Source organism: Rhinopithecus bieti, unplaced genomic scaffold, assembly GCF_001698545.2.
Source record: "Rhinopithecus bieti isolate Rb0 unplaced genomic scaffold, ASM169854v2 scaffold_42565, whole genome shotgun sequence".
Lineage (NCBI taxonomy): Eukaryota > Metazoa > Chordata > Mammalia > Primates > Cercopithecidae > Rhinopithecus > Rhinopithecus bieti.
In genome coordinates, this window is record NW_016818029.1 from 49,333 (window position 1) to 62,556 (window position 13,224).

A 13,224-nucleotide genomic window follows, 5' to 3' on the forward strand; every position below is an offset into this window, starting at 1 on the left:
GAAGGTGAACAATGAGAACACATGGACACAGGGAGGGGAACATCACACACCAGGGCCTGTTGGGGGGTGGGGGGCTGGGGGAGGGATAGCATTAGGAGAAATACCTAATGTAAATGACGAGTTGATGGGTGCAGCAAACCAACATGGCACATGTATACCTACGTAACAAACCTGCACGTTGCACACGTGTACCCTAGAACTTAAAGTATAATAATTAAAAAAAAAATTTTTTTAAAGAGTATAGTCATCCTGCAGTCTTAAATAAACTAAAGACAATTATTTAGAAAACAAATACTTACCTTTCTTGAATTTATGTACTGGAAGTTTCTTAAGTTGATCTTTACGAAGTCTGTTTCTTCTAGCTCTATGTCTATCCTGGACAAATTTTGTGATCTCAAAATAAAAGAGTAAATAAAGGAGTCAGATATTTAATGTGCAAATAGAAAGTGACCATTAAAATAACAAATATCTTTTAAGTTTCTGGATAGCTACTGCAAATCAATTCAATTCATTTAAATTCGAACTGCAATAGTATTATTAATTAAAGCATTAAATCATATTAGTGATTAGTTAACCCATACATTAACCCTTGAATTTTTTATTAATTGATCTTGATTACCTTTGATTTACTGACAGAGACATTATAAAAAACATACAACTGTTTGCCTGCAAAAATACAAATGGTAAACTATAGATTTTATAAAGACTCCAATGGGTTAAAAAAAAAAAAAAGAATGGGGGCCAGGCGCGGTGGCTCACGCCTGTAATCCCAGCATTTTGGGAGGCCAAGGCAGGCGGATCATGAGGTCAGGAGATCGAGACGATCCTGGCTAACAAGGTGAAACCCCATCTCTACTAAAAATATAAAAAATTATCCAGGCGCGGCAGTGGGCACCTGTAGTCCCAGCTACTCGGGAGGCTGAGGCAGGAGAATGGCGTGAACCCGGGAGGCGGAGCTTGCAGTGAGCCGAGATAGTGCCACTGCAGTCTGGCCTGAGTGACAGAGCGAGACTCCATCTCTAAATAAATAAATAAATAAATAAATACAATAAAAATAAAAAAGAATGGGAAGGTTGATATTCCTATATATTACAAACTAATAAAAATTTCAAACATAACACTTATTAGTTACTGCAGAATAATGGGCAGAAATAATGCAGAACACCTTTACTACAAATATTCAGAAATGCTGGATAAAATATACAAAATATTTTAAACTATAAATTGCTATGCTTGGAAAATAAAAGGAATTACACAGGGCCAAAACCAAATACCAAAACACCTTCTGCAAAGGAAAATTTGAATGTCAAATTTAAGAACTTCTCTGCTCAAAAGGCACTGTTAAAAAAATAAAAGACAACTGAAGCGGGAGGATTGTTTGAGGCCAGGAGATCAAGACCAGCCTGGGGAACATAGTGAGACCCCATCTCTAAAAAGAAAAAAATTAGCCTAGTGCAGTGCCGTGTGCCTGCAGTTCCAGCTACTTTGGGGGCTGAAGTGTGAGAATCATTTAAGTCCAGGATGTCAAGTCTGCAGTGATTTATGTTTGTGCCACTGTACTCCAGCCTGGGCAACAGAGTGAGAGCCTATCTCCAAAACATAACTAAATAAATGAATACATAAATAAAATTTAAAAATTAAAAATAAAGATGAGCCACAGACTGAAATAAAATATTTGCAAATTGTATACACAAGGGATTTGTATCCAGAATATATATAAAAAACTCTCAAAGTTCAATAATAAGAAAACAAGTTACCCAACAGAAAAAATGAACAAAATATTTGAAGATACTTCACCATACAAGACATACAAACAGCAAATAAGCTCTTGAAGAGATGTGCAACGTCAGTAGTCAATAGGAAAACAAAAATTCAAATCACAAATACTGTAATACACCTATTCGAGTGACTAAAATGTAAAAGACTGACTATACCAAGTGTTGGCTTGGAAGTGGAGGAACTGGCACTCTCATACACTTCTGGTGGGATTGTAAAATGGTACAACCACTTTAGAAAAGAGCTTGGCAATTTCTTATGAATCTAAACACACACTTATCCTGTGACCCAACTGTTCCACTCCTAGATATACTTACCCAATAGAAATGAAAGCATATTTCCATACAACAAATGTCCATGTCAGCTTTATTTGTAATAGCCAAAAACTAGAAACAACCCAAATGTTGATCAATAGGTAAATGAGTAAACAAATCATGGTATATTCACACAATGGAATACATCTCAGCAATAAAAAGGAATGAATAATCCATGTACTCAATAACATATATAAATCTCAAAATAATTATGGTGACAGAAAGAAGACAGATACAAAAGAGTACAGACTTTATGATTCCATTTATACAAAGCTGTAGAAAATGCAAAGCAATCTATAGTGACTAAAATCAGATTTGTAGCTGTCTGGGCATGGAGAAGGGTGGCGAGGGGAGGATGAAGGAAAAGTTGGAAGGTGCAGAAGGAAGGCATTGCCAAACTTTTTAGGGTGGTTAATATTTCATTATCTTGATTGTGGTGGTGGTGGTTTCGCAGGTATATACATACATATCTGTTACATATGTGTATGATATGTGTGATATATATGTGATATACATATGCATATGTGATATAATATGCATATAAACCTATGTCAAAACTTACCAAAGTGTACAATTTAAATATATGTAATTTATTATATCAAATCATACCTCCATAAATTTTTTTAAAGTTTAATGGTAACCACTAAAAGAAGAGCAATATAACGCAAATTTTCATATCAATAGGAAAAAGAAAGTAAAAGTTATTAATGCAAATTTACACAGAAGAAAAAACAGAATAAAAAGTAAACAACAGAAATTAATCCAAATACATGTGTGACCACAATATATGTTAAATGGATTAAATTCACCAGTATTTAAAAGGAGTGTATCACACTGTATAAGAAAAAAATTCCAATCATATGCTACTTACAAAACACAAGATTAAAACTGAATGATACATTAGGACAAAAATAAAAGTAAAAAATAAAGGGATAGGACCAGGTGCAGTGGCTCACACCTGTAATTCCAGTGCTTTGGGAGGCCAAGGCTGAAGGACTGCTTGAGCCCAGGAGTTTGAGACTAGCCTAGGCAACACAGAGAGGCCCCATTTCTACAAAAAAAAATAAAAACAATTAGCTGGGCATGGTGATGTGCGCCCCTAGTCCCAGCTACTTGGGAGGCTGAGGTGGGAGGATCACTTGAGGTTATAGTGAGCTATGATTGTGCCACTGCACTCCAGCCTGGGTGACAGAGCAAGACCCTGTATAAAATAACCAAATTAACATAAAAAATAAAATAAAGGGATAAAGATCTACCATGAAAATATTAAGCAAAAGAAGCCTAGAATATCAAGCAAAATAGAATTTAAGGAAAAAAGCATCATTAGGAGAGTCATGACAACAATAAAAACAACACCTCATCTAGAAACAACAGTGAAATACATTCACAAGCTCAGCAACTTATAGCATAAGCATACAAAAAATTGTTAAGACTATAGACCTGTGCTGTCCAATTTTGGTAGCCACCAAGTACATGTGACTACTGAGCACCTGAAACATAGATAGTCTGAATTGGGATGTGCTGTAAGTATAAAGTAGACATCAGATTACAAAGACACTGTACAAAAAGAATGTAAAAATATCATATATTTGTATTAATTGAATGTTATATATTTTAGATTTATTGGGTTAAATATAGTATTAAAATTAATCTCATCTATTTTTTTAACCTTTTAAATTTAGCTACTAGAAAATTTAAAATTATAATAAAATGTGGCTCATAATATTGTTCTATTCTTAGCACAGCTTCAGAAAATAGAAAAAGAACGCAGAAAATTATTAACGATTGTGGTGATGGTTGCATAATTCTGCAAATAAAATTATTGAATTGTGCACTTAAATGAGTTAATTTTAAGTTACGTTAATTATATCTCAATAAAACTGTTAAAAGACTAGACAAAACAAATTCACAAGTTCGAACTAATGAACACAGAACTGCCCTTCGTGTCTTTTCACGCACAGGGAATGTTTACAAAATTTAATCAGAAAACCATGCCACAAAGGAGGTTTTTGAAAATAACCAAAGAATCCATAACATACAATGTTTTCTTACCTCAACACAACTGAATTAGAAATCAATAGGAAAAAAATACATATTTTGGAAATGTAAAACTGTACTGAAATAATTTATAAGTCACAGAACAAATCATAATGAATATCTACTTTTCTGAGGGGGTATTATAATCAGCATGCCACCTAGATTCTAAATAACTTCAGAAATAAGACCATGAACTGGCCAGAAGGAGGAAGGTGAAACAACTAACTCACTGGAGAGAGAAACAGAACTTTTTGTACTTGTTTCAGCAACACATATACTAAAATTGGAATGATACAGAGAAGATTAGCATGACCCCTGTGCGGTGCAAGAAACAGAATTTTTTATTGAGCAATAGAATTAGGTTGCCTTAGCCACTCAGATATAGACAAAGACAACTTTGGAATGAAGTAGGCCTTCCCTTTACCCTGTCGCAGAATTGCAGAACCAGCCCTAACCCTGGAGGAGCTGAATCAACATCTATGTCCCAAAGTCAGGTTAATCACAAAACAAAGATGGTGGAGCTGAGCCAAGTGTGCCCAATTTATTCTTCCTAAATATGCCACACAGATAAGACACTTTATCTCCTCTAAGGTGGAAAGAGTAAATGGGCAGAGAAGGGCTAAGAGTTACAGTAACTGAGTTCCCCCTTCATATGGATTGAAACATTAAGAATAATAAAGAAACATCCTACATTAAAACGAAAAACTTTTAAATTTAAGTCGAATGAAAATAAGAATTTTCCTTATCAAAAGTTGTGAGTTTCAGCTAAAGTTATTGTTGTAGAAAAATTTATAACCTAAATGCATATACTAGAAAGAAAAAAATAAGCATTTGGCTGAATAAAGTAGAAAAAGAAAAGCCATACAACCAGACAAGGTAGAAGAAAGAAAATGATAAGAACAAAAATTCATGATAAAGATAAAGAAAGTAAAGAATTTAGCATTAAGTTCTACCAAAATGTAAGCGGCTTAACATTGGGGATTTTTACCGATTTTGTTTACTGATGAATCTGTAGACCCTTGAACAGTGCCTAGTTACCATAGGTACAGAATAAAGATTTATTGAATGAAAACCTACTTCTATGAAAGACTAATAAGGCAATAATTTCTGACAACATTGTGAAAGGCACAGATGGATATGAATAAAGATAACTTATTCCACAAATAGTAGAAATTCTCTTTGTTATTTGAGTATATGAATATTATAAATCACTTTATTCCACTACACTTGAAAACAGGAAATTTCTTAGAAATACAATTTAGTAGGAACTGGAAAACCATCTGAATGTCTATATAACTATGAAAAAGTCACTAGACCTAGATGATTTTATAGGCATCCTCTACAAAAATGTCAAGTAATAGATAACCCAAATTTTCTTAAAAAAAAAAAAAACTATTTTAGAAAGTAAGAGAAAGCTTTAGTTTTATGAGCTATAATTTTGATTGTCTAGCTTTTTTTAAATTATGGTAAAATATACACAACATAAACCTTACTAACTCAACCACGTTTAAATGTACAGTTCGATGGCTTAAGTACATTCATACTGTTGTGCTACCATCACTACCATCCATTCACAGACTTCATCTTATTAAGCTGAAACTCTTTATCCATTAAACAACAACTACTCCCCTTTCCTCAGTCCCCTCAGTTCCTGGCAACCACCATTCTAGTTTCTGTCTCCATGAATTTGGCTACTCTAGGTATGTCGTATAAGTAGAATCAGTATTTGTCCTTTTGCGACTGGCTTATTTCACATAGCATAAAGTCTTCAAGGTTCATCTATGTTGTAGCATGTGTCAGAATTTCCTTCCTTAAAAACACTGAATAATATTCCATTGTATGTATATTCCACATCTTGTTTATCCATTCATCCGTCAATGTACACTTGGGTTGCTTTCATCGTTGGCCATTGTAAATAATATTGCTATGAACATGGTGTACAACTATCTATACGAGTCTTTGCTTTGAATTCTTTTTGGTATATACCCAGAAGTGGAATTACCAGCTCGTATGGTAATTCCATGTTTTATTTTTTGAGGAGTTGCCATACTGTCTTCTTTAGTGGTTGTTCCATTCTACCTTCCTACCAACAGTGCTCAAGGGATTGTCTAGTTTTGATGTCATGGTTATTCTGGCCCCATAAAACCAAAGCTTTCTCTTACCTGAATATTCAGATTGCTAATATTCTAGGATTTTTACATCGATGTCCAAGTATAAAAAATTAATCTATATTAGAAATCTGAATAATCCAGAGATGTAAGGGCAAAATTTATACATCATAAACAGGAGTTATCCGCAGACTATATGGAATTTCAAAATTTACAAAGCGTATTAATGTAACCCAACATAAACATGATAAGAGAGAAAAATCAATTATTACTACAACAGATGAAAGACATATAATCCAGTACCCCATTTTAAAAGTCAAGCAAATAAAATCTGATTTATGTCCAGGACTTACACTGCTTTTTCCCTCTTATTTTCCCAAAAAATATACCACAATGTTAAAGGAGGTAGAACAATAGACATCCATTTCCTGTTCTTGACTTTTTTTTTTTTTGAAACGGAGTTTCGCTCTTGTTGCCCAGGCTGGAGTGCAATGGCAAGATCTCAGCTCACTGCAACCTCCGCCTCCTGGGTGCAAACGATTCTCCTGCCTCAGCCTCCCGAGTAGCTGGGACTGAAGGTGCCTGCCACCATGCCCAGCTAAATTTTCTATTTTTAGTAAAGACAGGGTTTAACCATATTGGCCAGGCTGGTCTTGAACTCCTGACCTCAGGTGATTAGCCTGCCTCGGCCTCCCAAAGTGCTGGGATTACAGTGTGAGCCACTGCACTCGGCCCTGCTGTTCTTGACTTTCAAGGGAAGGCTTCTAGCATTTCACCATTTAATAATGTTTATTTTAAGTTTTTAGTCTATATTCTTTCTCTGTATAAGGATATTTACTTGTACTCCTGGTTTTCCAAGGGTATTTTCGTTCGTTTGTTGTTTGGTTTCCTAACTTACTCTCTACTTTCTTGCTTCTACGTTGAAACCCCAAAGGAATCAACAAACAAATTACTGTAATGGAATTTGGTACACGATTACATGATTAATGATTAATGACATGATTACATGATTAATACATAAAAATCAATAATGTCCTCTGACCAAACCTTGCTTTCTAAATACAACTCTCTAATTAAAAAAACCAAGACTCCTTGGGAAAAGGTCTGATGCTAGGGGTGGGACAAGAAAAATATAAAAAGAAGCATCTTATAGTATAAGACAGTAGTCAAGAAGTGCTTAATAATCATTTAAAAAGGGATAGCACTGAATCAAAGGAACATAAGATCCAGCATGACAACAGCCAATGTTAAACAATTTAAAACAATCAAAACCAAAATAACGTATGACTAGTACTACATTATAACCTAAGTGTAAAATAAATATACATGAGTGCATACTAATGTAAGTGGTTGGTTGAATAAATAAATGCTGAGAAGAGAAAAATCTTCCTTGCAGAAGAATTTCAGAAAATGCAGATATGCCCTCCCCTTCCCCCACCTTAAGAGTGGGCTATACTTAGTGCCTCACTTCTAAAGAAAGAACAGAGTAGAAAAGGAAAAAATATTAACTTTATAATGGAGAAATTCAGCAAACACTACCTTAACCAAGGAATGAAGGTTAGCATCATCAGTGATGTTCTACAGATATCATACACCCCCAAATATGATGTGATGAGAAGGGCACTTCACCTCTGTGATACTCTTTTGAAAAACCTGTAGCCTTGTCTAATCATGAGAAAAAAATCAGGCTGAGAGACATTCTACAGGATACCTGGCTAGTACTCCTCAAAACTATCAAGGCCATGAAAAACAAGAACAGCAAAATTGTCATAGACCAGAGGGAAGACAGGATAATGAAACACAATGTGGTATCCTAGATTTGATCCTGGAACAGAAAGAGTACATTAATGAAAAACCTGGTAAAATCCAAAATGTAGAGTTTAGTTAATAGTAATATACCAATGTCAGTTTCTTAGTTTTGACAAAAGTCTCCTGGAGATGTAAAATTTTAACAATGTGGGAAAGTAGATGAGGGATGAACAGGAATTCTCTTCTTTGCAAACTTTCTGTAAATCTTAACATTATTCCAAAATTAAACGTTCAATAAAAAGCAATGCTCTAATACTCAATTATAAGAATAACCAATTATAAAATATAATTTCAAAATCCCTTTTTATGGTACAGAAACTATATGTGTGATAAATCTAAAAGAAGATCATGCAAACATTATAGAAAAATTATTATTAACTGTGGAAGCCTAAATAAGTAAATTTAAAATATGATAGCATGATAGAAAGACTGAACATTTTAAAGATAGCATTTAATCTTTAAACTAATCTATGAATTCAATATAATAATAAATGTACTGAATACTAAAATACATATTCTTTATGACAAAGAAGTTGGCAAGAATAGTGGGACTGTTTTATATCTTTGCAAATCTATTTTAATATCTGTAAAAATAGAATACAGAGGGATTTTTAAACTGCTTCTGTTTTCAAATATTTTGATATTGCACATCACGTAGCCTCTAGAAACTTTTACTACACGCCTCTAAGAGAATGGGAGTAACAAAGGCAAATATTACCTTAATATTATTATGTAAATAATTTTGACCTTGTAGACCTACTAATAGTCCTGTAACCATACTTTGATAATCACCATTACGGAGAAATAACATGTCATTCCCCCTTAACCTTAAGCTCTCACATTATTTTTTTCATACTTTAATATAAAAATTTTCAAACATACAGAAGAGTTGAATTTTATAATAAATACCCATATATCCACCTGAATTCTACAATTAACATTTTACTATGCTTTTTGTCACATCTCTATTTAGCCATCAATACATCTTACTTTTTCCTCTTATTTTTTTACAGTGTATTTTAAAGTAAGTTGCAGATATCAGTGTACTTTCCCTAAAATACTTTGGCATGCAAATCATTATTCAGTTTAGTAAATTTTTTTTTACAGTTCGTTTTCTTTTGAGGTAAAATTTATATATAATGAAATGTACAACACAATTGATTTTGTGAATCCAGACAAATGCCATGCATTTTTGCAACCCACATCTCTATCAAGACACAGAACATGACTGTCATCCCCCAAAAGTTCCCTCATACTCTTTTCAGTAAATCGATCACTTCTCTCTAACCCCCCAGAGAAAATCACCATTCCTATTTTTTCCTATTGACATTATCTTTGTTTTGTCTAGAACTTCATATAAATGAATTTATACAATATGTACTCTTTTATGTACATATTGTTTAAATTCTCTCACTCGATACAATGTTTTTAGATTCATCCATACTATTTTTTAAAAATTATTAAAAGTTAATGTACCTACCATGAAAATGACTATTAAGATGAGACAGATGCCCACTATGATAAGGAAGGGAATTAGGTAGTATTCCAAAGGAAGACTAAATTCTGGAACTAAGATAAGGTGGCCCCTAGAAGAAAACAAAAATCAACAATTGAGAATTGAAGAATTGTTAAATTCTGATGTTAATTAAAAACAGGAAAAAATATTTTTAAAAACAGACATATAGACATTACAATTAAATCCACTACACACATTTCATTTTCTAAAATACGACTTCCAATAATTTAAGGAATGCTTTCTACATCTTTAAGTCTATTTTACATATTTTTCCTAATAGCATGCCTATATGATTAAACTGTGTAAAGAAAACTAGCCAATCAATACTTACTGTATCTATCCTGGAGATACGTTATTTATTTATTTATTTTATTTTACTTTATTTTTTTTTGAGATGGAGCCTTCTTCTGTTGCCCAGGCTGGAGTACAGTGGTGCAATCTCAGTTCACTGCAACCTCCACCACCGGGGTTCAAGTGATTCTCCTACCTCAGCCTCCTGAGTAGCTGGGATTATAGGCGCCTGCCACCATACCCTGCTAATTTTTGTATTTTTAGTAGACAAGGTTTTGCCAAGGTGGTCTTGAACTCTTGACCTCAGGTGATCCACCCGCCTCGGCCTCCCAAAGTGCTGGGATTACAGGCGCGAGCCACCATGGCAGGTCTAGAGATGTTGTTTATTGAATTTAGTAACTGGAGCAAAAGTTGTATTTTATATGTAAAATCATGGTAGTACCTTGGGTACCAAAAAGAACCTCCACCTCAATCAAATTACTGTTCATAAGTTCTTCCTATGGAAAAACTCTAGAGTCAGTATTGATAATTATGCTGTTTCCTCCCTATCTGCTTTACATGTATCTGTTGTACCAGGTACAATGGATACAGGTCCTATACTCTACAATTATCTATGAGATACGGAATGAAAAATTGGTCAAATAATTCATAAGAGTTAGAGCTTCCCGTATATCCCCCACCTTCTCCACCGCTGGACTGAAAAAAACTACAGAAATGTGTATGTTGTAAGGTGGGGAACAGGAAATGCTGCATGCCTTAATTCTCATTTGTCATTAACCATGTTATTACTGTGACATTATCATTACAAAAATTGACAGGGACCCATGAAATAAAACTGTAATCAAAATAAGCGCATAATGTTGCATGAGGAAATTTTACATGGCATCAAAGCTCTGCATTAAAAATTGACAGGGACCCATGAAATAAAACTGTAATCACAATAAGCACATTGTGTTGCATGAGGAAATTTTACATGGCATCAAAGCTCTGCATTAAAAATATCCTTAGTTTAGGGAAGAGTCTGGATAATGTTCAGTAATATGACAGATATGACAGATCACTCCATTGGGTTCACTGTGCTACTAGACTAGTATGGTGCCAGCAAAGCTACTCTGTTATCCACTGCTAGTTAATTTTTTAGGTAGTGAAGCCAGGTATTTCATAACAGAAAGGTTCAATGCGAAACAATCGTTCTCAGTATAAAGGAAAATAAAAACAGATTTACTTCTTTCCTCATACAGAGGTGCTTAGGACACAACAGCACTTGAGACAAATAACATGAATGCAACTTATTTCTTTCCGAGGCTATTTTTAAATCTTCACGCTACTATTTCTTATACACACACACAAGGGGCTCTATCAAGCTTCAACAACAACAAAGATAATACCAGTAATTTCCCCCAATAATTTAAACTTTCCAAAAATTGCTACGATTGCTAGAATACAAGTAGCTTTTACTTCAATCACTTTCCAGTAGAATGGGGGATGACAAAAGGATTTCACACACATTTGTACAGCTTTGCACAAAATACTAAAGTAACTAATAGATCGTCAGTGTAAAAAGAAAATCAGCAGCAGCAGGACCTACGCTGCTCTATTTAATACCATCTCTTCCAGCACGAGGTCAGCCAGCTTTGCAAACAATATCCCTGTTCTCCGCACCTACCCTCTGAAACTGCCCTGAGCCAATGGTACCAAGAGATGACAACATGCTAGCAGTCCTCGATCTCGGTGCCTCCTCAGGCTCAGCGTCCACTCTGGCGGCGCTTGAGGAGCCCTTCAGCCTGTTATGGCACTGTGGGAGCCCCTTTCTGGGCTAGCCGAGGCCGGAGCCAGCTCCCTCTGCTTGCGGGGAGGTGTGGAGGGAGAGGCGCGGGCGGAAACCCGGCCTGGGCCTGCGCTGCAGCGCCCGGGGCCAGCGCAAGTTCCGGGTGGGCGTGGGCTCGTCGGGCCCTGCACTCAGAGCAGTCAGCCAACGCTGCCAGGCCCGGGCAGTCAGGGTCTTAGCACCCGGGCCAGCAGCTGCAGAGGGTGCGCCGGGTCCCCCAGCAGTGCCAGCCCAGCAGCGCTGCTCTCGAATTCTCGCCTGGCCTCAGCTGCCTCTCAGTGGGGTAGGGCTCCGGACCTGCAGCCAGCCATGCCCAGCCTCCCCAGGGCAGTGGGGTCCTGCAGCCCCAGCCCCCCGACTAGCGCTGCCCCCTGCGCAGGGGCACCCGGTCCCATCCAACGCCCAAGGGCTGAGGAGTGCGGGCACGAGGCGCAACCAGGCAGCTCCGCCTGCAGCCCTGGTGCGGGATCTACTAGGTGAAGCCACCTGGGCTCCTGGGTCTAGTGGGGACTTGGGGAACATTTATGTCTAGCTAAAAGATTGTACATACACCAATCAGCACTCTTTCAAAATGGACCAATGGATGTGGGTGGGATCAGATAAGGGAATAAAAGCAGGCTGCTGGAGCCAGCCAGCGGCCACCCACTGGGGTCCCCTTCCCCACTGGAAGCTTCGTTCTTTCACTCTTTGCAATAAATCTTGCTGCTGCTCACTCTTTGGGTCCACACTGCCTTTATGAGCTGTAACACCGCAAAGGTCTGACGCTTCATTCCTGAGGCCAGTGAGACCAAGAACCCACCAGGAGGAATGAACAACTCTGGACGGGAGGAACGAACAACTCCAGATGCACCATCTTAAGAGCTGTAACACTCACTGTGAAGGTCTGCAGCTTCACTCCTGAGGCCAGCGAGACCACTAACCCACCAGAAGGAATAAACTCCGAACATGTCCGAACATCAGAAGGAACAAACTCCAGACACACCATCTTTAAGAACTGTACCACGAGGGTCTGTGGCTTCATTCTTGAAGTCAGCGAAACCAAGAACCCACCAGTTCCGGACACAGTACTGTTTGGATGAACGGAGGCAAGATGGCGCACTTCCGGGTTCTTCATCCCCCAACTTTTCCCGTGCGCGCGAAAATCCAGCTGGCGACCCGGGAAGGTGCAGACCAACTAGGCATGCGCCAGGTGATGTCAATCTGAAGAGACCAAGATTTACCTGGTCGCACCTGTGGAACGCCCCTGACACGCCCGTGCCCCGCCTATTGCCCTCCCACTCCTAGAAAAGCCGCTCCGGAGGCACGCCACGCGCGGCCTTCCTCAGTCCTCCACTCCTGTCGGGATGTCAGGACTGTGGGAACTCCGTCCGAGAGCTGTACGGGTGACTCTGGGGGCCCCTTTTGTCGGGGGGCCAACAGACCTCTCCCTACCCACCTTCTTCCCTTGAAGCTAGGTGACCAAAATAAACTTGCAGTTTTGCTCCTACCCTTGCCTAGTCGCTGGTTCTTTTGTACCCGCTCTGGTGGTCTTAGAAAAACAAAACA

General features: G+C 37.4%; 1 protein-coding gene across 1 annotated transcript in view; it reads right to left on the bottom strand.

The window, feature by feature from the left end:
* Positions 1-13,224, bottom strand: part of RNF13 (ring finger protein 13) — a 167,981-nt gene that overhangs the window by 38,237 nt on the left and 116,520 nt on the right. The window contains exons 7-8 of the mRNA XM_017856542.1: positions 9,525-9,630; positions 300-393 (exon numbers count right to left, since the gene is read on the bottom strand). Coding sequence (XP_017712031.1) covers positions 300-393; positions 9,525-9,630 — 200 coding nt within the window. The remainder of the gene's footprint in view (positions 1-299; positions 394-9,524; positions 9,631-13,224) is intronic.